This window comes from Glandiceps talaboti, chromosome 22 (assembly GCF_964340395.1).
Source record: "Glandiceps talaboti chromosome 22, keGlaTala1.1, whole genome shotgun sequence".
Taxonomy (NCBI): Eukaryota; Metazoa; Hemichordata; class Enteropneusta; family Spengelidae; genus Glandiceps; species Glandiceps talaboti.
In genome coordinates this window covers 17,187,794-17,214,733 of record NC_135570.1, presented here as the reverse complement: position 1 = coordinate 17,214,733, position 26,940 = coordinate 17,187,794, and the positions used below count along the sequence as shown (strand labels likewise).

Below are 26,940 nucleotides of genomic sequence, written 5' to 3'. Positions count from 1 at the left end.
AGGTCCGCCTACTACAGGTCCGTCTACTACAGGTCCGTCTACTACAGGTCCGTCTACTACAGGTCCGTCTACTACAGGTCCGCCTACTACTACAGGTCCGTCTACTACTACAGGTCTGTCTACTACAGGTCCGCCTACTACAGGTCCGCCTACTACAGGTCCGTCTACTACAGGTCCGTCTACTACAGGTCCGTCTACTACTACAGGTCTGTCTACTACAGGTCCGTCTACTACAGGTCCGCCTACTACTACAGGTCCGTCTACTACTACAGGTCCGTCTACTACAGGTCCGCCTACTACAGGTCCGCCTACTACAGGTCCGTCTACTACAGGTCCGTCTACTACAGGTCCGCCTACTACAGGTCCGTCTACTACAGGTCCGTCTACTACAGGTCCGTCTACTACTACAGGTCCGTCTACTACTACAGGTCTGTCTACTACAGGTCTGTCTACTACAGGTCCGTCTACTACAGGTCCGTCTACTACAGGTCCGTCTACTTCAGGTCTGTCTACTACAGGTCCATCTACTACAGGTCCGTCTACTACAGGTCCCTCTACTACAGGTCCGTCTACTACAGGTCTGTCTACTTCAGGTCCGTCTACTACAGGTCCATCTACTACAGGTCTGTCTACTACAGGTCCGTCTACTACAGGTCCGTCTACTACAGGTCTGTCTACTTCAGGTCCATCTACTACAGGTCTGTCTACTTCAGGTCCATCTACTACAGGTCTGTCTACTACAGGTCCGTCTACTACAGGTCCGTCTACTACAGGTCCGTCTACTACAGGTCCGTCTACTACAGGTCCATCTACTACAGGTCCGTCTACTACAGGTCCCTCTACTACAGGTCCGTCTACTACAGGTCTGTCTACTTCAGGTCCGTCTACTACAGGTCCGTCTACTACAGGTCCGTCTACTACAGGTCCGTCTACTACAGGTCCGTCTACTACTTCAGGTCCGTCTACTACAGGTCTGTCTACTACAGGTCTGTCTACTACAGGTCCGTCTACTACAGGTCTGTCTACTTCAGGTCCATCTACTACAGGTCCGTCTACTACAGGTCTGTCTACTTCAGGTCCATCTACTACAGGTCCGTCTACTTCAGGTCCATCTACTACAGGTCCGTCTACTACAGGTCCGATGGATCAAAATATGGCATTCATTTCCAATTTATAATTCAAAAGTAATTATATTGATAATTGTACTATTGATTCTTGGAACTATGAACAATAAAATCTCCATTTTGACCTGTGGTGTATGGTTGATTGCATATGCACGAGTACCGGGATCAAAACCAAATTAACTAAATGGACTTATCAGTTAGTTTGCCTAATAGCCCTTAATGATATCATCTTATCTTGTGTGTTTTCTTGCATTAATTTAGCAACGATGATGACCTTGAAATGTTAAGGCCACTGACATTGTCAGATCTACAAGGAGCCAAGTTGAAAATGGATGATGCAAAACAGAAAAGGGATGGTAAGATAGCAAGTAACATCGGACTAGACTAACTGACTGTACTGTGATGTCATTGGACTAGACTAACTGACTGTACTGTGATGTCATAGGACTAGACTAACTGACTGTACTGTGATGTCATCGGACTAGACTAACTGACTGTACTGTGATGTCATCGGACTAGACTAACTGACTGTACTGTGATGTCATCGGACTAGACTAACTGACTGTACTGTGATGTCATCGGACTAGACTAACTGACTGTACTGTGATGTCATCGGACTAGACTAACTGACTGTACTGTGATGTCATTGGACTAGACTAACTGACTGTACTGTGATGTCATTGGACTAGACTAACTGACTGTACTGTGATGTCATTGGACTAGACTAACTGACTGTACTGTGATGTCATCGGACTAGACTAACTGACTATACTGTGATGTCATTGGCCTAGACTAACTGACTGTACTGTGATGTCATCGGACTAGACTAACTGACTGTACTGTGATGTCATTGGACTAGACTAACTGACTGTACTGTGATGTCATTGGACTAGACTAACTGACTGTACTGTGATGTCATTGGACTAGACTAACTGACTACTGTGATGTCATCGGACAAGACTTAAACAACATGAACATTGTGTACAAAATGTGTTGAAGATTGCAATTGAGCGGGAATATATGGTTGAAGACTGCAGTGAATGGTACAACAGAGATAGATGTCCATTAAAGACTGCAGTGAATGGTACAACAGAGATAGACGTCCATTAAAGACTGCAGTGAATGGTACAACAGAGATAGACGTCCATTAAAGACTGCAGTGAATGGTACAACAGAGATAGATATCCATCCATCCATTGTGAAACTGTAGAGGGTTCTCTATGACACACTCGTCATGTTGTTAAAAATACAAGCAATAAGATATTGTTTCATTGTTTTCAAAAAAAGTCAGAGCAAATTGTTTACCATGTAGCCCATTCATGGAACTCTCCTGTTGTTATTTTTTACCATTTTTCAAACAACATTATATTTGCTTCAATTAAAAAAACAACTTCCAAACTTTAAGGTCATGCAGCCATAAAGAGCAAAAATCGACTGTTTTTAGGTAAATAGGGGTTTTGGCACATTATAACTTATGTAGCTTAAATAGACCACAAAATACAACTAGTGACATTTGTTGCTAGCTGACCCATGCTATTATTATATCTACAGTGTTTGGATAAAAACATGATTTTTTTTTCACAGACAATGTTGTCACTAAGACTTGTTTGCTTGTAAGTTGCTCAAAGGTGGTGTGGGCTTACTGATAAATTTGATATAGGTTTTTTTTTTTTTTGTCTTTTATGTATTGGTGGCTATAAGATGATATACACAGAGAGTTACAACAGAAGTTATAAACATAATTTATGAATCAATGTGTCTCTAAAAATGACATAATTAATATAACGTTTTAGTAATGAGTAGAGTTGTGTACAGAAGGTGTGGTGAACAAATACAAGTTATACAGTCTTTAAATTTTGTATGAAAGCAAAATAAACCAGAAGAAATGTTACAAACTGTAAATGTATCAATTATGTTATTTTTTGTTAAAGATATGTACACACCAATTATGTCATTTTCTAATGCATACATACACATACGTCATTTTATAATGCATATGTACACATACGTCATTTTATAATGCATACGTATACATACGTCATTTTATAATGCATACGTATACATACGTCATTTTATAATGCATACGTATACATACGTCATTTTATAATGCATACGTACACATACGTCATTTTATAATGCATACGTATACATACGTCATTTTATAATGCATACGTACACATACGTCATTTTATAATGCATACGTATACATACGTCATTTTATAATGCATACGTACACATACGTCATTTTATAATGCATACGTACACACATGTCATTTTATAATGCATACGTACACACATGTCATTTTATAATGCATACGTACACACATGTCATTTTATAATGCATACGTACACACATGTCATTTTATAATGCATACGTATACATACGTCATTTTATAATGCATATGTACACATACGTCATTTTATAATGCATACGTATACATATGTCATTTTATAATGCATATGTATACATACGTCATTTTATAATGCATACGTACACATACATCATTTTATAATGCATACGTACACATACGTCATTTTATAATGCATACGTACACATACGTCATTTTATAATGCATACGTACACATACGTCATTTTATAATGCATACGTACACATACGTCATTTTATAATGCATACGTATACATATGTCATTTTATAATGCATACGTATACACACGTCATTTTATAATGCATATGTATACATACGTCATTTTATAATGCATACGTACACATACGTCATTTTATAATGCATACGTACACATACGTCATTTTATAATGCATACGTACACATACGTCATTTTATAATGCATACGTACACATACGTCATTTTATAATGCATACGTACACATACGTCATTTTATAATGCATACGTACACATACGTCATTTTATAATGCATACGTACACATACGTCATTTTATAATGCATACGTACACATACGTCATTTTATAATGCCTACGTACACATACGTCATTTTCTAATGCATACGTACACATACGTCATTTTCTAATGCATACGTACACATACGTCATTTTATAATGCATACGTACACACACGTCATTTTATAATGCATACGTACACACACGTCATTTTATAATGCATACGTACACACACGTCATTTTATAATGCATACGTACACACACGTCATTTTATAATGCATACGTACACACACGTCATTTTATAATGCATACGTACACACACGTCATTTTATAATGCATACGTACACACACGTCATTTTATAATGCATACGTACACACACGTCATTTTATAATGCATACGTACACACACGTCATTTTATAATGCATACGTACACACACGTCATTTTATAATGCATACGTACACACACGTCATTTTCTAATGCATACGTACACATACGTCATTTTATAATGCATACGTACACATACGTCATTTTATAATGCATACGTACACACACTTCATTTTATAATGCATACGTACACACACTTCATTTTATAATGCATACGTACACACACGTCATTTTATAATGCATACGTACACACACGTCATTTTATAATGCATACGTACACACACGTCATTTTCTAATGCATACGTACACACGTCATTTTATAATGCATACGTATACATACGTCATTTCATAATGCATACGTACACATACGTCATTTTATAATGCATACGTACACACACGTCATTTTATAATGCATACGTACACACACGTCATTTTATAATGCATACGTACACACACGTCATTTTCTAATGCATACGTACACATACGTCATTTTATAATGCATACGTACACATACGTCATTTTATAATGCATACGTACACATACGTCATTTTATAATGCATACGTACACATACATCATTTTATAATGCATACGTACACATACGTCATTTTATAATGCATACGTACACATACGTCATTTTATAATGCATACGTACACACACTTCATTTTATAATGCATACGTACACACACTTCATTTTATAATGCATACGTACACACACGTCATTTTATAATGCATACGTACACACACGTCATTTTATAATGCATACGTACACACACGTCATTTTCTAATGCATACGTACACACACGTCATTTTATAATGCATACGTACACATACGTCATTTTATAATGCATACGTACACATACGTCATTTTATAATGCATACGTACTCATACGTCATTTTATAATGCATACGTACACATACGTCATTTTCTAATGCATACGTACACATACGTCATTTTATAATGCATACGTACACATACGTCATTTTATAATGCATACGTACACACACGTCATTTTATAATGCATACGTACACATACGTCATTTTATAATGCACACGTACACATACGTCATTTTATAATGCATACGTACACACACGTCATTTTATAATGCATACGTACACACACGTCATTTTATAATGCATACGTACACATACGTCATTTTATAATGCATACGTACACATACGTCATTTTATAATGCATACGTACACGTACGTCATTTTATAATGCTTACGTATACATACGTCATTTTATAATGCATACGTATACATACGTCATTTTATAATGCATACGTACACACACGTCATTTTATAATGCATACGTACACACACGTCATTTTCTAATGCATACGTATACATACGTCATTTTATAATGCATACGTACACACACGTCATTTCATAATGCATACGTACACACACGTCATTTTATAATGCATACGTATACATACGTCATTTTATAATGCATACGTACACATACGTCATTTTATAATGCATACGTACACACACGTCATTTTATAATGCATACGTACACACACGTCATTTTATAATGCATACGTACACATACGTCATTTTATAATGCATACGTATACATACGTCATTTTATAATGCATATGTACACATACGTCATTTTATAATGCATACGTATACATACGTCATTTTATAATGCATACGTACACATACGTCATTTTATAATGCATATGTACACATACGTCATTTTATAATGCATACATACATACACGTCATTTTATAATGCATACGTACACATACGTCATTTTATAATGCATACGTATACATACGTCATTTTATAATGCATACGTACACATACGTCATTTTATAATGCCTACGTATACATACGTCATTTTATAATGCATACGTACACGTACGTCATTTTATAATGCATACGTACACATACGTCATTTTATAATGCCTACGTATACATACGTCATTTTATAATGCATACGTACACATACGTCATTTTATAATGCATATGTACACATACGTCATTTTATAATGCATACGTACACATACGTCATTTTATAATGCATACGTACACACACGTCATTTTATAATGCATACTTACACATACGTCATTTTATAATGCCTACGTATACACACGTCATTTTATAATGCATACGTATACATACGTCATTTTATAATGCATACATACACATACGTCATTTTATAATGCATACGTACACACACGTCATTTTATAATGCATATGTACACATACGTCATTTTATAATGCATACGTACACATACGTCATTTTATAATGCCTACGTATACATACGTCATTTTATAATGCCTACGTATACATACGTCATTTTATAATGCATACGTACACATACGTCATTTTATAATGCATACGTACACATACGTGAACCGTTCTGTTTATACATATTTATTCACCTAACTAGTTCATGTGAACCCTCTCTCTCTCTCTCCATGACAGCTGTAACTGTTTGCCCTGTTTATAAAACTGACAAGAGTTCTATTTTAGAGCCATGATAGCTGTAACTGCCCCATTTATAAATCTGATCAAGTTCTATTTAACCATGTGTGTGTATACTGGCCTGTATACTATTGAAATAATATACTTGTATGTTTCTGTGTATAATTTTAGATAGTATATATAGAAACATATAGTATATTATTAGCACAACTGAACTGAGGTTCAGTAGTGCTATATGGATCGCCCGGCGTCTGTCTGTCTGTCTGTCTGTCTGTGTGTGTGTGGATGTGTGTGTATGTGTAAACAACTTAAAGTCAAAAACCACTGAACCGATTGCCATGATATTTGGTGGGTCCATTACCTTGGGTGTCTAGTTGGGAAATTGTTCAAAACAAAATGATCGCATCACAGGTGTGTGATTTGGTACAAAAAATGTGATTTTTGGTCAAAAATCTTAAACTCCGAAAGTACTGGGCAGATTGGTGTGAAATTTGGTGGGAACATTCTTAACATTGTAAAGTAAGATTTGTTCATGACATGATGATTCCATCAGTGATATGCAAATTAGGGCTAAAAATGTGTCTTTTTGGTTAAAATCTATAATTCCAAAACTACAGAGCAGATTGGGCTGAAATTTAATGGGAGTGCATCTAGGGATGTATGGATGAAGAAATATTAAGCATACAATGATTCCATGAGTGATATGCAAATTAGGTGTAAAAAATTTCATTTTTGGTCAAAAACTTATATCCCAAAAAGTACTTGGTCACCGAGTCTGAAACTTGGTGAGATGTTTCTGAAAGTGTTATTCTGCAGATTTTCTTTCAAAACATTGACAAAATTGGCCCTAGCGACCATGACCACACCCTTAGCAACAACCAAATGGCAGTATATTTTGGTCAAATAACAACATCTGGTAGGCAAATGAGTAAACATTCAAAAAATGTATGCAAATACCCTAGCAACCGTGACCACGCCCATAGCAACAGCCAAACGGTCGTATATTTCACAAAGATAACAACAGGGATTAATAGACAATTGAATAAACATTCAAAAAATGTATGTAAATTTGCCTAGCAACAAGACCACGCCCATAGCAACAGCCAAATAATCACGTATATTGCAGAGATAACGGGATTAATAGACAATTGAATAAACTTTCAAAAAATGTATGTAAATATACCTAGCAACAAGACCACGCCCATAGCAACAGCCAAATAATCACATATATTGCAAAGATAATATCAGGAATTCATACACTAGTGAACAAAAACATACAAAAATGTATGCAAATATATCTAACAACATGACCACGCCCATAGCAACAGCCAAATGATCACGTATATTGCAAAGATAATATCAGAAATTCATACACAAGTGAACAAAAACATACAAAAATGTATGCAAATATATCTAACAACATGACCACGCCCATAGCAACAGCCAAATGATCACGTATATTGCAAAGATAATATCAGGAATTCATACACAAGTGAACAAAAACATACAAAAATGTATGCAAATATATCTAACAACATGACCACGCCCATAGCAACAGCCAAATGATCACGTATATTGCAAAGATAATATCAGGAATTCATACACAAGTGAACAAAAACATACAAAAATGTATGCAAATATATCTAACAACATGACCACGCCCATAGCAACAGCCAAATGATAGCATATATCATAAAGATAGCAACATGGTTGGCTAGGCAACTGGATAGTCATTCACCAAATGAACACTTATTGTTAGCATGGACTACCATATGGATAAACATTTTTAAAAACTGTACGGTTGTGCTGCAACGCCATTGGCGGTATTTTTTCAATAGTTTACAGGCCAGTATATACATATATACACACATGCTTATAGATACTTATCCATGAGTTTAAATGATATTTCATACCCATTTGTTTGTTTGTTTGTAATACGGTTCCTGTGCACCAACACATTATCTCAAATATCTTACCGCAGTGTTCCCCTGAGACACCCAGTCTCCTCTTCATACAATAACTAACTATTGAATCACTACATGGCTGCCAGCAATGATTTGATTAATATGTTCTGATCTTAGTGTAAAATGGTTGTCGTGGGTGGTGGGGTCTGATAGCTTAGAAATGTATGACTTGGACAACCACCAACTATTCACTACAATTTGGGTATATGATCAGACAAAAAGTACTATTTGACTCTCACAGAAATGAGAATAATTCTTTAATAATTGTCAAAATAAGAATCAATTTCTAGGGTTTTTTCTGTGATTTTTTGCACAAAAAATTTGTCGCTCAGAATCTATGATGGGCCATAGAAGGTGACGTTGATGACATCATCTCGCCTGACGTCATCTATATATTATGCTAATATGATCACCATAGAGCTTTAATCATCTCAATATCCTCAATCATATATCTCACGAAGAAAATAGACAGAATTTGAAGAATTAAAACAACAGCAATGATGACAGAAATGATGATAGTGTTCTGCAACAGCCAGTAATTGACGGAAGCCGCACAACCATCTGTCCAGATTATACCATACCATTGGGTTGCTGGTATGCTACGAACGCCGTATCCACACTGGTAGTTGATGACGTCACTTGTCTCATCGGGGACGCAACATGAGTAGGGTACACCACATGCCGAGGCCGCTGGTGATGAACAGTTAAAATACCTGATGAAATAACAGATGACGTATCAAACATCAATATCAAAATTTATCAATATACAATACGTATACACAAAGAAGAAAAAATACAATCCCTGAGGAAATATGATTGAAAATGGATAGAAATCTCTCTCTCTCTCTCTCTCTCTCTCTCTCTCTCTCTCTCTCTCTCTCTCTCTCTCTCTTCTCTCTCTCTCTCTCTCTCTCTCTCTCTCTCTCTCTCTCTCTCTCTCTCTCTCTCTCTCTCTCTCTCTCTCTCTCTCTCTCTCTCTCTCTCTCTCTCTCTCTCTCTCTCTCTCTCTCTCTCTCTCTCTCTCTCTCTCTCTCTCTCTCTCTCTCTCTCTCTCTCTCTCTCTCTCTCTCTCTCTCTCTCTCTCTCTCTCTCTCTCTCTCTCTCTCTCTCTCTCTCTCTCTCTCTCTCATGATATTTACATATTTATGTCCCAGTCATTTGGAGAGGTGGAGCCACAGCATTCCAATCCAATTTGCATCTCATCCAATAAAAACTGTATATCAGGATCATCTGTACATAAAAAAAGACTTTATATGAAATCAAGAAGGTACAAATACAGTTTCAGACCACTATGATGGTGTGAGATACAGCGTAGGTATGATGTCGGGTTCACCTCTGTTTTAATAAATTAATAATGTCAGGTTCACCTCTGTTTTAATAAATTAATAATTAATCAATTATTATCAATATATGAGATGTGCACTGAATGTGCTCCTTTGGGTTAGTTTCTAAATATAAGACTGGCTTACAGTTACACAATCATGCCAAATGGTGTCACATTTTGACATTTTTTTTGTCACTGGAGATATATGTGCAATCAGTGAGTAAACAATAATCCTACCCATATAATCATTAATGGCTCTCTCAATCCAATTTCCTATGAAGCTGTCAACTTCTGTCTTGTACACGATTGCCAATATGACAGCAGTAATTTCTAAAAGTATGATGATAGCCAAGGAGAAGCAAAAGAACTTCATCAAGCAGGTATTTTCTCGCAAAGCTCCAATGCATCCAGCAAACGATATGATAAAGACTATTGCTCCAAGTACAATGAACATCCACATGGGATCAACAACTAAACCAGTAATCTCATCCAAGTTAACATTTTCCTTGCTGGTTAGACCAAGAATACCAAACACCAATAACAAAGTCCCAATAATCCAGAAGAAGAAATTATAGAAAAACACGCTATATTTGACACATTTGTTGACTTGGCCTTGTTGTTGGCGAGCACGACGTTTCTGGGATGGTGCCATCTGTGATACGTTTCTATTTCCTTGGAGTTTGATTGTTTGGAGACAGTCGACTTGTTTCTGTAAAATGTAGTGAAAGAACACGTCATTTCCTTCTATATCAAAATATTTTATTCAGGCTATAGTTTGGGATGGGATCTCAAATTGAGAACTAAAATTAACACCTTGAGGACATTTATATCAAGTTGATCTTAAGGGTGATGAGTATGTCACAAATATAAAGTTGACAACAGTAGTTATCACGTCTTTTAAATGTCACAAAGTATTTGATATTAGAAATGACTCATTGTTCTGTTTGTTCCAAAGAAATTTTGTGTTCGATGTCATGGTCCATGGATACTTTACTGCAAATCGTGTAAAAGACTTTAGTGCTAATTTGGGTTGTCATTACATGAAGGAAGTGTAAAAGACTATAGTGCTATTGGGTTGCCATTACATGAAGGAAGTGTAAAAGTCTATAGTGCTATTGGGTTGTCATTACATGAAGGAAGTGTAAAAGTCTATAGTGCTATTGGGTTGTCATTACATGAAGGAAGTATAAAAGTCTATAGTGCTAATTTGGGTTGTCATTACATGAAGGAAGTGTAAAAGTCTATAGTGCTAATTTGGGTTGTCATTACATGAAGGAAGTGTAAAAGACTATAGTGCTATTGGGTTGTCATTACATGAAGGAAGTGTAAAAGTCTATAGTGCTAATTTGGGTTGTCATTACATGAAGGAAGTGTAAAAGTCTATAGTGCTAATTTGGGTTTCATTACATGAAGGAAGTGTAAAAGACTATAGTGCTAATTTGGGTTGTCATTACATGAAGGAAGTGTAAAAGACTATAGTGCTATTGGGTTGTCATTACATGAAGGAAGTGTAAAAGTCTATAGTGCTAATTTGGGTTGTCATTACATGAAGGAAGTGTAAAAGACTATAGTGCTATTGGGTTGTCATTACATGAAGGAAGTGTAAAAGTCTATAGTGCTAATTTGGGTTGTCATTACATGAAGGAAGTGTAAAAGACTATAGTGCTATTGGGTTGTCATTACATGAAGGAAGTGTAAAAGTCTATAGTGCTAATTTGGGTTGTCATTACATGAAGGAAGTGTAAAAGACTATAGTGCTATTGGGTTGTCATTACATGAAGGAAGTGTAAAAGTCTATAGTGCTAATTTGGGTTGTCATTACATGAAGGAAGTGTAAAAGACTATAGTGCTATTGGGTTGTCATTACATGAAGGAAGTGTAAAAGTCTATAGTGCTATTGGGTTGTCATTACATGAAGGAAGTGTAAAAGTCTATAGTGCTATTGGGTTGTCATTACATGAAGGAAGTGTAAAAGTCTATAGTGCTATTGGGTTGTCATTATATGAAGGAAGTGTAAAAGACTATAGTGCTAATTTGGGTTGTCATTACATGAAGGAAGTATAAAAGACTATAGTGCTATTGGGTTGTCATTACATGAAGGAAGTGTAAAAGTCTATAGTGCTAATTTGGGTTTCATTACATGAAGGAAGTGTAAAAGTCTATAGTGCTATTGGGTTGTCATTACATGAAGGAAGTATAAAAGTCTATAGTGCTAATTTGGGTTGTCATTACATGAAGGAAGTGTAAAAGTCTATAGTGCTAATTTGGGTTTCATTACATGAAGGAAGTGTAAAAGTCTATAGTGCTAATTTGGGTTGTCATTATATGAAGGAAGTGTAAAAGTCTATAGTGCTATTGGGTTGTCATTACATGAAGGAAGTATAAAAGTCTATAGTGCTAATTTGGGTTGTCATTACATGAAGGAAGTGTAAAAGTCTATAGTGCTAATTTGGGTTTCATTACATGAAGGAAGTGTAAAAGTCTATAGTGCTATTGGGTTGTCATTACATGAAGGAAGTGTAAAAGACTATAGTGCTATTGGGTTGTCATTACATGAAGGAAGTGTAAAAGTCTATAGTGCTATTGGGTTGTCATTACATGAAGGAAGTGTAAAAGTCTATAGTGCTAATTTGGGTTGTCATTACATGAAGGAAGTGTAAAAGACTATAGTGCTAATTTGGGTTGCCATTACATGAAGGAAGTGTAAAAGTCTATAGTGCTATTGGGTTGTCATTACATGAAGGAAGTGTAAAAGACTATAGTGCTAATTTGGGTTGCCATTACATGAAGGAAGTGTAAAAGTCTATAGTGCTATTGGGTTGTCATTACATGAAGGAAGTGTAAAAGTCTATAGTGCTAATTTGGGTTGTCATTACATGAAGGAAGTGTAAAAGTCTATAGTGCTAATTTGGGTTGCCATTACATGAAGGAAGTATAAAAGTCTATAGTGCTATTGGGTTGTCATTACATGAAGGAAGTGTAAAAGTCTATAGTGCTATTGGGTTGTCATTACATGAAGGAAGTATAAAAGTCTATAGTGCTAATTTGGGTTGTCATTACATGAAGGAAGTGTAAAAGTCTATAGTGCTAATTTGGGTTGCCATTACATGAAGGAAGTGTAAAAGTCTATAGTGCTATTGGGTTGTCATTACATGAAGGAAGTGTAAAAGTCTATAGTGCTAATTTGGGTTGTCATTACATGAAGGAAGTATAAAAGTCTATAGTGCTAATTTGGGTTGTCATTACATGAAGGAAGTGTAAAAGTCTATAGTGCTAATTTGGGTTGTCATTACATGAAGGAAGTGTAAAAGTCTATAGTGCTAATTTGGGTTGCCATTACATGAAGGAAGTGTAAAAGTCTATAGTGCTATTGGGTTGTCATTACATGAAGGAAGTGTAAAAGTCTATAGTGCTAATTTGGGTTGTCATTACATGAAGGAAGTGTAAAAGTCTATAGTGCTAATTTGGGTTGTCATTACATGAAGGAAGTGTAAAAGTCTATAGTGCTATTGGGTTGTCATTACATGAAGGAAGTATAAAAGTCTATAGTGCTAATTTGGGTTGTCATTACATGAAGGAAGTGTAAAAGTCTATAGTGCTAATTTGGGTTGTCATTACATGAAGGAAGTATAAAAGTCTATAGTGCTAATTTGGGTTGTCATTACATGAAGGAAGTGTAAAAGTCTATAGTGCTATTGGGTTGTCATTACATGAAGGAAGTATAAAAGTCTATAGTGCTAATTTGGGTTGTCATTACATGAAGGAAGTATAAAAGTCTATAGTGCTAATTTGGGTTTCATTACATGAAGGAAGTGTAAAAGTCTATAGTGCTAATTTGGGTTGTCATTACATGAAGGAAGTATAAAAGTCTATAGTGCTAATTTGGGTTGTCATTACATGAAGGAAGTGTAAAAGTCTATAGTGCTAATTTGGGTTGTCATTATATGAAGGAAGTGTAAAAGTCTATAGTGCTATTGGGTTGTCATTACATGAAGGAAGTGTAAAAGACTATAGTGCTAATTTGGGTTGTCATTACATGAAGGAAGTGTAAAAGTCTATAGTGCTATTGGGTTGTCATTACATGAAGGAAGTGTAAAAGTCTATAGTGCTAATTTGGGTTGTCATTACATGAAGGAAGTATAAAAGACTATAGTGCTAATTTGGGTTGTCATTACATGAAGGAAGTGTAAAAGTCTATAGTGCTAATTTGGGTTGTCATTACATGAAGGAAGTATAAAAGTCTATAGTGCTAATTTGGGTTGTCATTACATGAAGGAAGTATAAAAGTCTATAGTGCTAATTTGGGTTGTCATTACCTTAAGAAAGTGTAAAAGTCTATAGTGCTAATTTGGGTTGTCATTACATGAAGGAAGTGTAAAAGTCTATAGTGCTATTGGGTTGTCATTACATGAAGGAAGTGTAAAAGACTATAGTGCTAATTTGGGTTGTCATTACATGAAGGAAGTGTAAAAGTCTATAGTGCTAATTTGGGTTTCATTACATGAAGGAAGTATAAAAGTCTATAGTGCTATTGGGTTGTCATTACATGAAGGAAGTATAAAAGTCTATAGTGCTAATTTGGGTTGTCATTACATGAAGGAAGTGTAAAAGTCTATAGTGCTAATTTGGGTTGTCATTATATGAAGGAAGTGTAAAAGTCTATAGTGCTATTGGGTTGTCATTACATGAAGGAAGTGTAAAAGTCTATAGTGCTAATTTGGGTTGTCATTACATGAAGGAAGTATAAAAGTCTATAGTGCTAATTTGGGTTGTCATTACATGAAGGAAGTGTAAAAGTCTATAGTGCTATTGGGTTGTCATTACATGAAGGAAGTGTAAAAGACTATAGTGCTATTGGGTTGTCATTACATGAAGGAAGTATAAAAGTCTATAGTGCTAATTTGGGTTGTCATTACATGAAGGAAGTATAAAAGTCTATAGTGGTTATTTGGGTTGTCATTATATGAAGGAAGTATAAAAGTCTATAGTGCTAATTTGGGTTGTCATTACATGAAGGAAGTGTAAAAGTCTATAGTGCTATTGGGTTGTCATTACATGAAGGAAGTGTAAAAGTCTATAGTGCTATTGGGTTGTCATTACATGAAGGAAGTATAAAAGTCTATAGTGCTATTGGGTTGTCATTATATGAAGGAAGTGTAAAAGTCTATAGTGCTAATTTGGGTTGTCATTACATGAAGGAAGTATAAAAGTCTATAGTGCTATTGGGTTGTCATTACATGAAGGAAGTGTAAAAGTCTATAGTGCTAATTTGGGTTGTCATTACATGAAGGAAGTGTAAAAGTCTATAGTGCTATTGGGTTGTCATTACATGAAGGAAGTGTAAAAGTCTATAGTGCTAATTTGGGTTGTCATTACATGAAGGAAGTATAAAAGTCTATAGTGCTAATTTGGGTTGTCATTACATGAAGGAAGTGTAAAAGTCTATAGTGCTAATTTGGGTTGTCATTACATGAAGGAAGTGTAAAAGACTATAGTGCTAATTTGGGTTGTCATTACATGAAGGAAGTGTAAAAGTCTATAGTGCTAATTTGGGTTTCATTACATGAAGGAAGTATAAAAGTCTATAGTGCTAATTTGGGTTGTCATTACATGAAGGAAGTGATATGTTCAAAAATAAAGAGCTTGACAAAAATCAGTCTGCACCTTGTCCCTTGGCTAAAGGAAAGTTCCTTTAAAACAAAGTTGATCGTTTTGTTTGATAAGAATATAGCATTTTAACTTGATCAGCATGAAATGTGACATGTCAGCAATACAATGGGCTTGCTTAGTAATACAAACCACAATGGCTTAGGTGTTAACACGAGTAAAAATGACGACACCGTTTTGCCGACAATTTACAATTAATTTGTTCTATAATGTTCACCAACTGACGGACAATCTTTGAAGTTCTACAGTGTTGCAGTACTAGACACAATAACCTAAAGGAATCATGATATATTCCTTTGAATGAACCAGAGTCCCTCTATAGGGACTGTGATAGAGGGACCATGAATGAACCAGAGTCACTCTATAGGGACTGCGATAGAGGGACTGTGAATGAACCAGAGTCCCTCTATAGGGACTGTGATAGAGGGACCATGAATGAACCAGAGTCACTCTATAGGGACTGTGATAGAGGAACAGTGAATGAACCAGAGTCACTCTATAGGGAATGTGATAGAGGGACTGTGAATGAACCAGAGTCACTCTATAGGGAATGTGATAGAGGGACTGTGAATGAACCAGAGTCACTCTATAGGGAATGTGATAGAGGGACTGTGAATGAATCAGAGCCCCTCTATAGGCAATGTGATAGAGGAACAGTGAATGAACAAGAGTTACTCTATAGGGACTGTGATAGAGGGACCGTGAATGAACAAAAGTCACTCTATAGTGACTGTGATAGAGGGACTGTGACGTGAATGAACCAGAGTCCCTCTATAGGTACTTTGATAGAGGGACTGTGAATGAACCAGAGTCCCTCTATAGTGACTGTGATAGAGGGACTGTGACGTGAATGAACCAGAGTTCCTCTATAGTGACTGTGATAGAGGGACCGTGAATGAACAAAAGTCACTCTATAGTGACTGTGATAGAGGGACTGTGACGTGAATGAACCAGAGTCCCTCTATAGGTACTTTGATAGAGGGACTGTGAATGAACCAGAGTCCCTCTATAGTGACTGTGATAGAGGGACTGTGACGTGAATGAACCAGAGTTCCTCTATAGTGACTGTGATAGAGGGACTGTGAATGAACCAGAGTCACTCTATAGTGACTGTGATAGAGGGACCATGAATGAACCAGAGTCCCTCTATAGGTACTTTGATAGAGGATCCGTGAATGAACCAGAGTCACTCTATAGGGACTGCGATAGAGGGACCGTGAATGAACCAGAGTCACTCTATAGTGACTGTGATAGAGGGACCATGAATGAACCAGAGTCCCTCTATAGGGACTGTGATAGAGGGATTGTGAATGAACCAGAGTCCCTCTATAGGTACTTTGATAGAGGGATTGTGAATGAACCAGAGTCCCTCTATAGTGACTGTGATAGAGGGACTGTGAATGAACTAGAGTTCCTCTATAGGGACTGTGATAGAGGGACTGTGAATGAACCAGAGTCACTCTATAGGGACTGTGATAGAGGGCAGTGAATAAACCAGAATCCCTCTATAGGGACTGTGATAGAGGGACCGTGAATGAACCAGTGTCACTCAATAGGGACTGTGATAGAGGGACTGTGAATGAACCAGAGTCACTCTATAGGGACTGTGATAGAGGGACCGTGAATGAACCAGAGTCACTCTATAGGGAATGTGATAGAGAGACCGTGAATGAATCAGAGTCACTCTATAGGGACTGTGATAGAGCGACTGTGAATGAACCTGAGTCCCTCTATAGGAATGTGATAGAGGGACAGTGAATGAACCAGAGTCCCTCTATAGGTACTTTGATAGAGGGTCCGTGAATGAACCAGAGTCCCTCTATAGTGACTGTGATAGAGGGACTGTGAATGAACCAGAGTCACTCTATAGGGACTGTGATAGAGAGACCATGAATGAACCAGAGTCCTTCTATAGGAATGTGCTAGAGGGACTGTGAATGAATCAGAGCCCCTCTATAGGGAATGTGATAGAGGAACAGTGAATGAACAAGAGTCACTCTATAGGGACTGTGATAGAGGGTCCGTGAATGAACCAGAGTCCCTCTATAGTGACTGTGATAGAGGGACTGTGAATGAACCAGAGTCACTCTATAGGGACTGTGATAGAGAGACCATGAATGAACCAGAGTCCTTCTATAGGAATGTGCTAGAGGGACTGTGAATGAATCAGAGCCCCTCTATAGGGAATGTGATAGAGGAACAGTGAATGAACAAGAGTCACTCTATAGGGACTGTGATAGAGGGACCGTGAATGAACAAGAGTCACTCTATAGTGACTGTGATAGAGGGACTGTGAATGAACCAGAGTCCCTCTATAGGTACTTTGATAGAGGGACTGTGACGTGAATGAACCAGAGTTCCTCTATAGTGACTGTGATAGAGGGACTGTGAATGAACCAGAGTCACTCTATAGGGACTGCGATAGAGGGACCGTGAATGAACCAGAGTCACTCTATAGGGACTGTGATAGAGGGACCGTGAATGAACCAGAATCCCTCTATAGGTACTTTGATAGAGGGTCCGTGAATGAACCAGAGTCACTCTATAGGGACTGTGATAGAGGGACTGTGAATGAACCAGAGTCACTCTATAGGGACTGTGATAGAGGGACCGTGAATGAACCAGAGTCACTCTATAGGGAATGTGATAGAGGGACTGTGAATGAACCAGAGTCACTCTATAGGGACTGTGATAGAGGGACCGTGAATGAACCGTGACAGTTAGTATGCATGCGAGATCAATTCATGAACTATAAGTCACTCTTAATATGTACATTCATGATCAATCCACCTTGACGATGTGGACTATATGTTGATATATATAATGGGGGCTACAGGCCGGGGTAAAATGATCGGGGGCAACAGGCCGGGGTAAAATGACCGGGGGGAGCACAGCAGGCCGGGGTGGGGGTGGGGGCACAAGGACGTCGACGGGGGCAACTTGTCTAGAATCAATAATACGAGGTAAAATTTGAATCAAAATACAAGGGAACAGTGTGGGGTATGTACCCTAGAAAATTTTGAAATTTAAGAACTAAAAGAATGCTTTGTAATGCTATCTAACATGTCAAGGTGGAAACAACACTAGTTAAGCTTTGAATCAGTGTGTGTGTGTGGGGGGGGGGGGGGGTTACGGGATGGGGCTCCCCCTCCCGCCCCTAGAACCTTTTGAAATTTAAGGACTAAAAGAGTCACTGTGCTATCTGGTGTCATTTTAAAGTGTCAAGATAATAACAATACCCTTTCCTGATCACAATTGAAATGAGAAAACTAACGCCATGAAAATCCTCAAAGTATATTGTTGCATGCCATACCATCATTTTATCATTATGAATAATTACAGGATTACGGCACCAGAAACACATGTACCTGGAAATTTGACATTTCTAGCTAGTTTCTGCACTTGCCACACAATCTTTTTAGCTCATAGGTATAACCTGGAAAAAAATTATGTCTTGAGTTGGTCAGGAATTTTTTTTCCTGCTTTTGGTCGGCGACAAATGTTTTTTTTTGTAGGAAATCCTCCAGCCCCCCCCCCCCCCCCCCCCGAAATCAAATGGTGTATTAGTAACCTGGATGGGAAATACTTCTCTGTGTTGACATTACATCATGGCTTGAGAAAACATGATCGTCAAAAGAAAAGATATGAAAAAGAAAGAATTCAAGAAACCAAACAGTCTCTCGCCCTTTTATTAGAGACGTGTGTATACCCATCAGATTTTATGTTTTGTTATGGTGTGGATATAGATTTATGAGGAATAGCATTATGATTATAATTTATAGATAACAAATTGGTATTTGGAGCTATAACATGTACAAGGTCACAACTTATCAATAATGGAAGGTTGTTATGACACTATCCTGTTCTTGTTGTTTGGCTGTGAAGGAAAGAATATCTGTTTACTAAATATATAATAGAATTCAAAATTGAAATACTCACCTGTAGGTCGTTACAAAAGACTATGTAAACAATGTTATTTACTAGTCCATCGTTGTAGGAACGGTCAGCCTCACAGTCATAGCAGGGTAAACTGATTGGTTTCAACTGTGATCAACACAAGATTTGACTTGGATCTTACTTAACTCAGGACTGACACCTGAGTAAATGTTGGATTATTCCAACTCTAAACTATTCTGTACAAATAGGGGATCAAAGTGTGGTTAGATCCTAATGACCAATAAAATGGTCGATTTAATATGTCACTAATGGACCATGACTATCACATCACGTGGTGGTTGATTATAAACCCACTTTGTCAATGATTTATTTATTAAGTTGTACCCAACCCTTCGTCCACTATCAAATGACATAATCCAACATATAAATTAATAAGAACAGGTTTTTGATCATAGGCCCTCGTCAACAACAACGATTCAATAAATAAAGCCAGAATCAAATTGTTTAATGAGTTATCAGTCTACGATGAAACATATCAAAACTATCAAATATTGATGCATTCCATTAACTAATGAGAACTAAGGATGGGTTTATTGCCAACAGTATGGGTAAGTTCATTAACACTATTACTCAAATGTATAAATCGGTTTAACTTTTTGAAATCATAATAGTAGTTTAGTGTTATTTTATGGTGTCCAAATATCGTCAACGTTTGATAGGACATCTAATGACATGGTGTCCAAATATCGTCAACGTTTGATAGGACATCTAATAACGTGGTGTCTAAATATCGTCAACGTTTGATAGGACATCTAATGACATGGTGTCCAAATATCGTCAACGTTTGATAGGACATCTAATAACGTGGTGTCCAAATATCGTCAACGTTTGATAGGACATCTAATGACATGGTGTCCAAATATCGTCAACGTTTGATAGGACATCTAATAACGTGGTGTCCAAATATCGTCAACGTTTGATAGGACATCTAATGACATGGTGTCCAAATATCGTCAACGTTTGATAGGACATCTAATAACGTGGTGTCCAAATATCGTCAACGTTTGATAGGACATCTAATGACATGGTGTCCAAATATCGTCAACGTTTGATAGGACATCCAATAACGTGGTGTCCAAATATCGTCAACGTTTGATAGGACATCTAATGACGTGGTGTCCAAATATGGTCAACCTTTGATAGGACATCTAATAACGTGGTGTCCAAATATCGTCAACGTTTGATAGGACATCTAATGACGTGGTGTCCAAATATCGTCAACGTTTGATAGGACATCTAATGACGTGGTGTCCAAATATGGTCAACCTTTGATAGGACATCTAATAACGTGGTGTCCAAATATCGTCAACGTTTGATAGGACATCTAATAACGTGGTGTCCAAATATCGTCAACGTTTGATAGGACATCTAATAACGTGGTGTCCAAATATCATCAACGTTTGATAGGACATCTAATAACGTGGTGTCCAAATATGGTCAACGTTTGATAGGACATCTAATAACGTGGTGTCCAAATATGGTCAACGTTTGATAGGACATCTAATAACGTGGTGTCCAAATATCGTCAACGTTTGATAGGACATCTAATAACGTGGTGTCCAAATATCGTCAACGTTTGATAGGACATCTAATGACATGGTGTCCAAATATCGTCAACGTTTGATAGGACATCTAATAACGTGGTGTCCAAATATCGTCAACGTTTGATAGGACATCTAATAACGTGGTGTCCAAATATGGTCAACGTTTGATAGGACATCTAATGACGTGATGTCCAAATATGGTCAACGTTTGATGGGACATCTAATAACGTGGTGTCCAAATATCGTCAACGTTTTATGGGACATCTAATAACGTGGTGTCCAAATATCGTCAACGTTTGATGGGACATCTAATAACGTGGTGTCCAAATATGGTCAACGTTTGATGGGACATCTAATAACGTGGTGTCCAAATATGGTCAACGTTTGATGGGACATCTAATAACGTGGTGTCCAAATATGGTCAACGTTTGGTGGAGACATCCAATAATGTGGTGTCCAAATATCGTCAACGTTTGATGGTACATCCAATAACGTGGTGTCCAAATATCATCGTTTGGTGGGGACATCCAACAACTTGGTGTCCAAATATAGTCAACGTTTGGTGGGGACATTCAAGAACTTGGTGTCCAAATATCGTCAACGTTTGGTGGGGACGTCCAACAACTTGGAGTCCGAATATCGTCAACGTTTGGTGGGGACGTCCAACAACTTGGAGTCCGAATATCGTCAACGTTTGGTGGGGACGTCCAACAACTTGGTGTCCAAATATAGTCAACGTTTGGTGGGGACATTCAAGAACTTGGTGTCCAAATATCGTCAACGTTTGGTGGGGACGTCCAACAACTTGGAGTCCGAATATCGTCAACGTTTGGTGGGGACGTCCAACAACTTGGAGTCCGAATATCGTCAACGTTTGGTGGGGACATCCAACAACTTGGTGTCCAAATATAGTCAACGTTTGGTGGGGACATTCAAGAACTTGGTGTCCAAATATCGTCAACGTTTGGTGGGGACGTCCAACAACTTGGAGTCCGAATATCGTCAACGTTTGGTGGGGACGTCCAACAACTTGGAGTCCGAATATCGTCAACGTTTGGTGGGGACGTCCAACAACTTGGTGTCCAAATATAGTCAACGTTTGGTGGGGACGTCCAACAACTATTAAGGTGCGGAATTGTGTTTTAGCCAGTTTAGAAAATTTAGCTAGAAGTTTAGAAAGCTAAATTTTATTTCATTTCCCAATGTTTTTAATGTTTAACTGTAATTGTTCAGCGCTTTTGAATATTTGTTTTAAAATAGAAAGGGCGCTATAGAAATGTTAAATGTTAAATTAGAAGTGTCTAAATCTAAATCTAAACTTTCTAAATTTAGAAAATTTAGCTAGAAGTTTAGACTGATAAATTAGAAGTGTCTAAATCTAAATCTAAACTTTCTAAATTTAGAAAATTTAGCTAGAAGTTTAGACTGATAAATTAGAAGTGTCTAAATCTAAATCTAAATCTAAACTTTCTAAATATCGTTTTAAACTTTAGAAACTTTATCGCATCCAAATATCGTTCTAAACGTTATACATTACGCGCTAATTATCGCGTCTAAATATCGTTCTAAACTTTATAAATTGTATAAACTATCAGCTAATTAGACTGACCGTCGGCTGGTTACAAAAGTTTTACAAGAATATATCCGCTAATCATCGCGTCTAAATATTCTTCTAAACTTTATAGACTATCCGCTAATTATTGCGTCTAAATATCGTTTAGGGACGGTCTGTCTAATTAGCGGAAAGTTCATTAAGTTTATAAAGTTTAGAACGATATTTAGACATGATAATTAGCGGATATATCCTTGTAAAACTTGTAAGTTCATTAACACTATTACTCAAATGTATAAATCGGTTTAACTTTTTGAAATCATAATAGTAGTTTAGTGTTATTTTATGGTGTCCAAATATCGTCAACGTTTGATAGGACATCTAATGACATGGTGTCCAAATATCGTCAACGTTTGATAGGACATCTAATAACGTGGTGTCTAAATATCGTCAACGTTTGATAGGACATCTAATGACATGGTGTCCAAATATCGTCAACGTTTGATAGGACATCTAATAACGTGGTGTCCAAATATCGTCAACGTTTGATAGGACATCTAATGACATGGTGTCCAAATATCGTCAACGTTTGATAGGACATCTAATAACGTGGTGTCCAAATATCGTCAACGTTTGATAGGACATCTAATGACATGGTGTCCAAATATCGTCAACGTTTGATAGGACATCTAATAACGTGGTGTCCAAATATCGTCAACGTTTGATAGGACATCTAATGACATGGTGTCCAAATATCGTCAACGTTTGATAGGACATCCAATAACGTGGTGTCCAAATATCGTCAACGTTTGATAGGACATCTAATGACGTGGTGTCCAAATATGGTCAACCTTTGATAGGACATCTAATAACGTGGTGTCCAAATATCGTCAACGTTTGATAGGACATCTAATGACGTGGTGTCCAAATATCGTCAACGTTTGATAGGACATCTAATGACGTGGTGTCCAAATATGGTCAACCTTTGATAGGACATCTAATAACGTGGTGTCCAAATATCGTCAACGTTTGATAGGACATCTAATAACGTGGTGTCCAAATATCGTCAACGTTTGATAGGACATCTAATAACGTGGTGTCCAAATATCATCAACGTTTGATAGGACATCTAATAACGTGGTGTCCAAATATGGTCAACGTTTGATAGGACATCTAATAACGTGGTGTCCAAATATGGTCAACGTTTGATAGGACATCTAATAACGTGGTGTCCAAATATCGTCAACGTTTGATAGGACATCTAATAACGTGGTGTCCAAATATCGTCAACGTTTGATAGGACATCTAATGACATGGTGTCCAAATATCGTCAACGTTTGATAGGACATCTAATAACGTGGTGTCCAAATATCGTCAACGTTTGATAGGACATCTAATAACGTGGTGTCCAAATATGGTCAACGTTTGATAGGACATCTAATGACGTGATGTCCAAATATGGTCAACGTTTGATGGGACATCTAATAACGTGGTGTCCAAATATCGTCAACGTTTTATGGGACATCTAATAACGTGGTGTCCAAATATCGTCAACGTTTGATGGGACATCTAATAACGTGGTGTCCAAATATGGTCAACGTTTGATGGGACATCTAATAACGTGGTGTCCAAATATGGTCAACGTTTGATGGGACATCTAATAACGTGGTGTCCAAATATGGTCAACGTTTGGTGGAGACATCCAATAATGTGGTGTCCAAATATCGTCAACGTTTGATGGTACATCCAATAACGTGGTGTCCAAATATCATCGTTTGGTGGGGACATCCAACAACTTGGTGTCCAAATATAGTCAACGTTTGGTGGGGACATTCAAGAACTTGGTGTCCAAATATCGTCAACGTTTGGTGGGGACGTCCAACAACTTGGAGTCCGAATATCGTCAACGTTTGGTGGGGACGTCCAACAACTTGGAGTCCGAATATCGTCAGCGTTTGGTGGGGACGTCCAACAACTTGGTGTCCAAATATAGTCAACGTTTGGTGGGGACATTCAAGAACTTGGTGTCCAAATATCGTCAACGTTTGGTGGGGACGTCCAACAACTTGGAGTCCGAATATCGTCAACGTTTGGTGGGGACGTCCAACAACTTGGAGTCCGAATATCGTCAACGTTTGGTGGGGACATCCAACAACTTGGTGTCCAAATATAGTCAACGTTTGGTGGGGACATTCAAGAACTTGGTGTCCAAATATCGTCAACGTTTGGTGGGGACGTCCAACAACTTGGAGTCCGAATATCGTCAACGTTTGGTGGGGACGTCCAACAACTTGGAGTCCGAATATCGTCAACGTTTGGTGGGGACGTCCAACAACTTGGTGTCCAAATATAGTCAACGTTTGGTGGGGACGTCCAACAACTATTAAGGTGCGGAATTGTGTTTTAGCCAGTTTAGAAAATTTAGCTAGAAGTTTAGAAAGCTAAATTTTATTTCATTTCCCAATGTTTTTAATGTTTAACTGTAATTGTTCAGCGCTTTTGAATATTTGTTTTAAAATAGAAAGGGCGCTATAGAAATGTTAAATGTTAAATTAGAAGTGTCTAAATCTAAATCTAAACTTTCTAAATTTAGAAAATTTAGCTAGAAGTTTAGACTGATAAATTAGAAGTGTCTAAATCTAAATCTAAACTTTCTAAATTTAGAAAATTTAGCTAGAAGTTTAGACTGATAAATTAGAAGTGTCTAAATCTAAATCTAAATCTAAACTTTCTAAATATCGTTTTAAACTTTAGAAACTTTATCGCATCCAAATATCGTTCTAAACGTTATACATTACGCGCTAATTATCGCGTCTAAATATCGTTCTAAACTTTATAAATTGTATAAACTATCAGCTAATTAGACTGACCGTCGGCTGGTTACAAAAGTTTTACAAGAATATATCCGCTAATCATCGCGTCTAAATATTCTTCTAAACTTTATAGACTATCCGCTAATTATTGCGTCTAAATATCGTTTAGGGACGGTCTGTCTAATTAGCGGAAAGTTCATTAAGTTTATAAAGTTTAGAACGATATTTAGACATGATAATTAGCGGATATATCCTTGTAAAACTTTTTAAACCAAGGACGGTCTGTCTTATTAGCGGATAGTTTATAAAGTTTAGAACGATATGTCTCCAATAAAGTCATGTAGTTTAGCCGTGTTTCTAGTTTATCTAGTTTATCTAATTTAGCTTCCATAGGTAATACATATAATTTAGCTACATACCTTAGGGAAAGACACAGTTCCGCACCTAACTCCAGCTCTGAGGTTAATGTCTAACGACATTTAATCAAAAGTATGGAACAAAAGACATGTTGACTTAAAATCTCAGCTGTTATCTTGGAAATCACATAAAAGGGTGTGTTTTGGTTTATAACATTTCACCGTTATTGAAAATTACAATCACATAAAATGGTGTGTTTTGGTTTATAAAATTTCACCGTTATTGAAAATTACAATCACATAAAAGGGTGTGTTTTGGTTTATAACATTTCACCGTTATTGAAAATTACAATCACATAAAATGGTGTGTTTTGGTTTATAACATTTCACCGTTATTGAAAATTACAATCACATAAAAGGGTGTGTTTTGGTTTATAACATTTCACTGTTATTGAAAATTACACAGCATGTACGTTTTGATGTGTGTTAGAGTGAGTGTGTAGTAGGTAAGTAGAAATCAAAACCTATTTGTTATTTATTACATTACATGCAAAAGGAATGAGTATAAATGGTAGATGCGATGGAAATCCACAATTAAAAAACATGGAATGTACCCATCACCTGACCTGATTTCATTGACATTTGATGCAACGTATAATTGTTAGTCTTGGTTACCCAGACTCTTGTCACTCAAAACTGGGGAGTGAAAGGGGGGGGGGGGGGCTACTCAAAATGTACTCTAACACTGTAGTATAGAACATACCTAGTACCTATATACACAATTATGCAAGTTATTTATTAACACAGTGTTTTTTCTGTTAGAATATTTCAGTGCATATTGCATATACATAGCCCCTATGAAAATGTACACACATATATTCATGAAGTTTCAGTAGCCAGTATATTGATTGCAGTATTGATCAAACCGTTACT

The 26,940-nt window shown here is 37.0% G+C and overlaps 2 protein-coding genes across 6 annotated transcripts in view; one reads left to right on the top strand and one right to left on the bottom strand.

The window, feature by feature from the left end:
* Positions 1-2,998, top strand: part of LOC144452008 (outer mitochondrial transmembrane helix translocase-like) — a 28,692-nt gene extending 25,694 nt beyond the window's left edge. For 3 of the 5 annotated variants that reach the window (XM_078142989.1, XM_078142984.1, XM_078142985.1), the window contains 2 exons: positions 1,386-1,480; positions 2,155-2,998. In XM_078142989.1, coding sequence (XP_077999115.1) covers positions 1,386-1,480; positions 2,155-2,234 — 175 coding nt within the window. In that variant the 3' untranslated portion in view covers positions 2,235-2,998. Of the gene's footprint in view, positions 1-1,385 lie in introns of all 5 variants that reach the window. The other 2 variants (XM_078142988.1, XM_078142987.1) reach the window with 2 other exon arrangements.
* A 6,205-nt stretch (positions 2,999-9,203) lies between these two features.
* The window catches only part of LOC144452266 (tetraspanin-17-like), a 29,275-nt gene continuing 11,538 nt past the window's right edge, over positions 9,204-26,940 (bottom strand). Inside the window, exons 2-4 of the mRNA XM_078143330.1 lie at positions 10,356-10,827; positions 9,934-10,024; positions 9,204-9,507 (exon numbers count right to left, since the gene is read on the bottom strand). Of these exons, the coding sequence (XP_077999456.1) occupies positions 9,204-9,507; positions 9,934-10,024; positions 10,356-10,770 (810 nt within the window). The 5' untranslated portion in view covers positions 10,771-10,827. The remainder of the gene's footprint in view (positions 9,508-9,933; positions 10,025-10,355; positions 10,828-26,940) is intronic.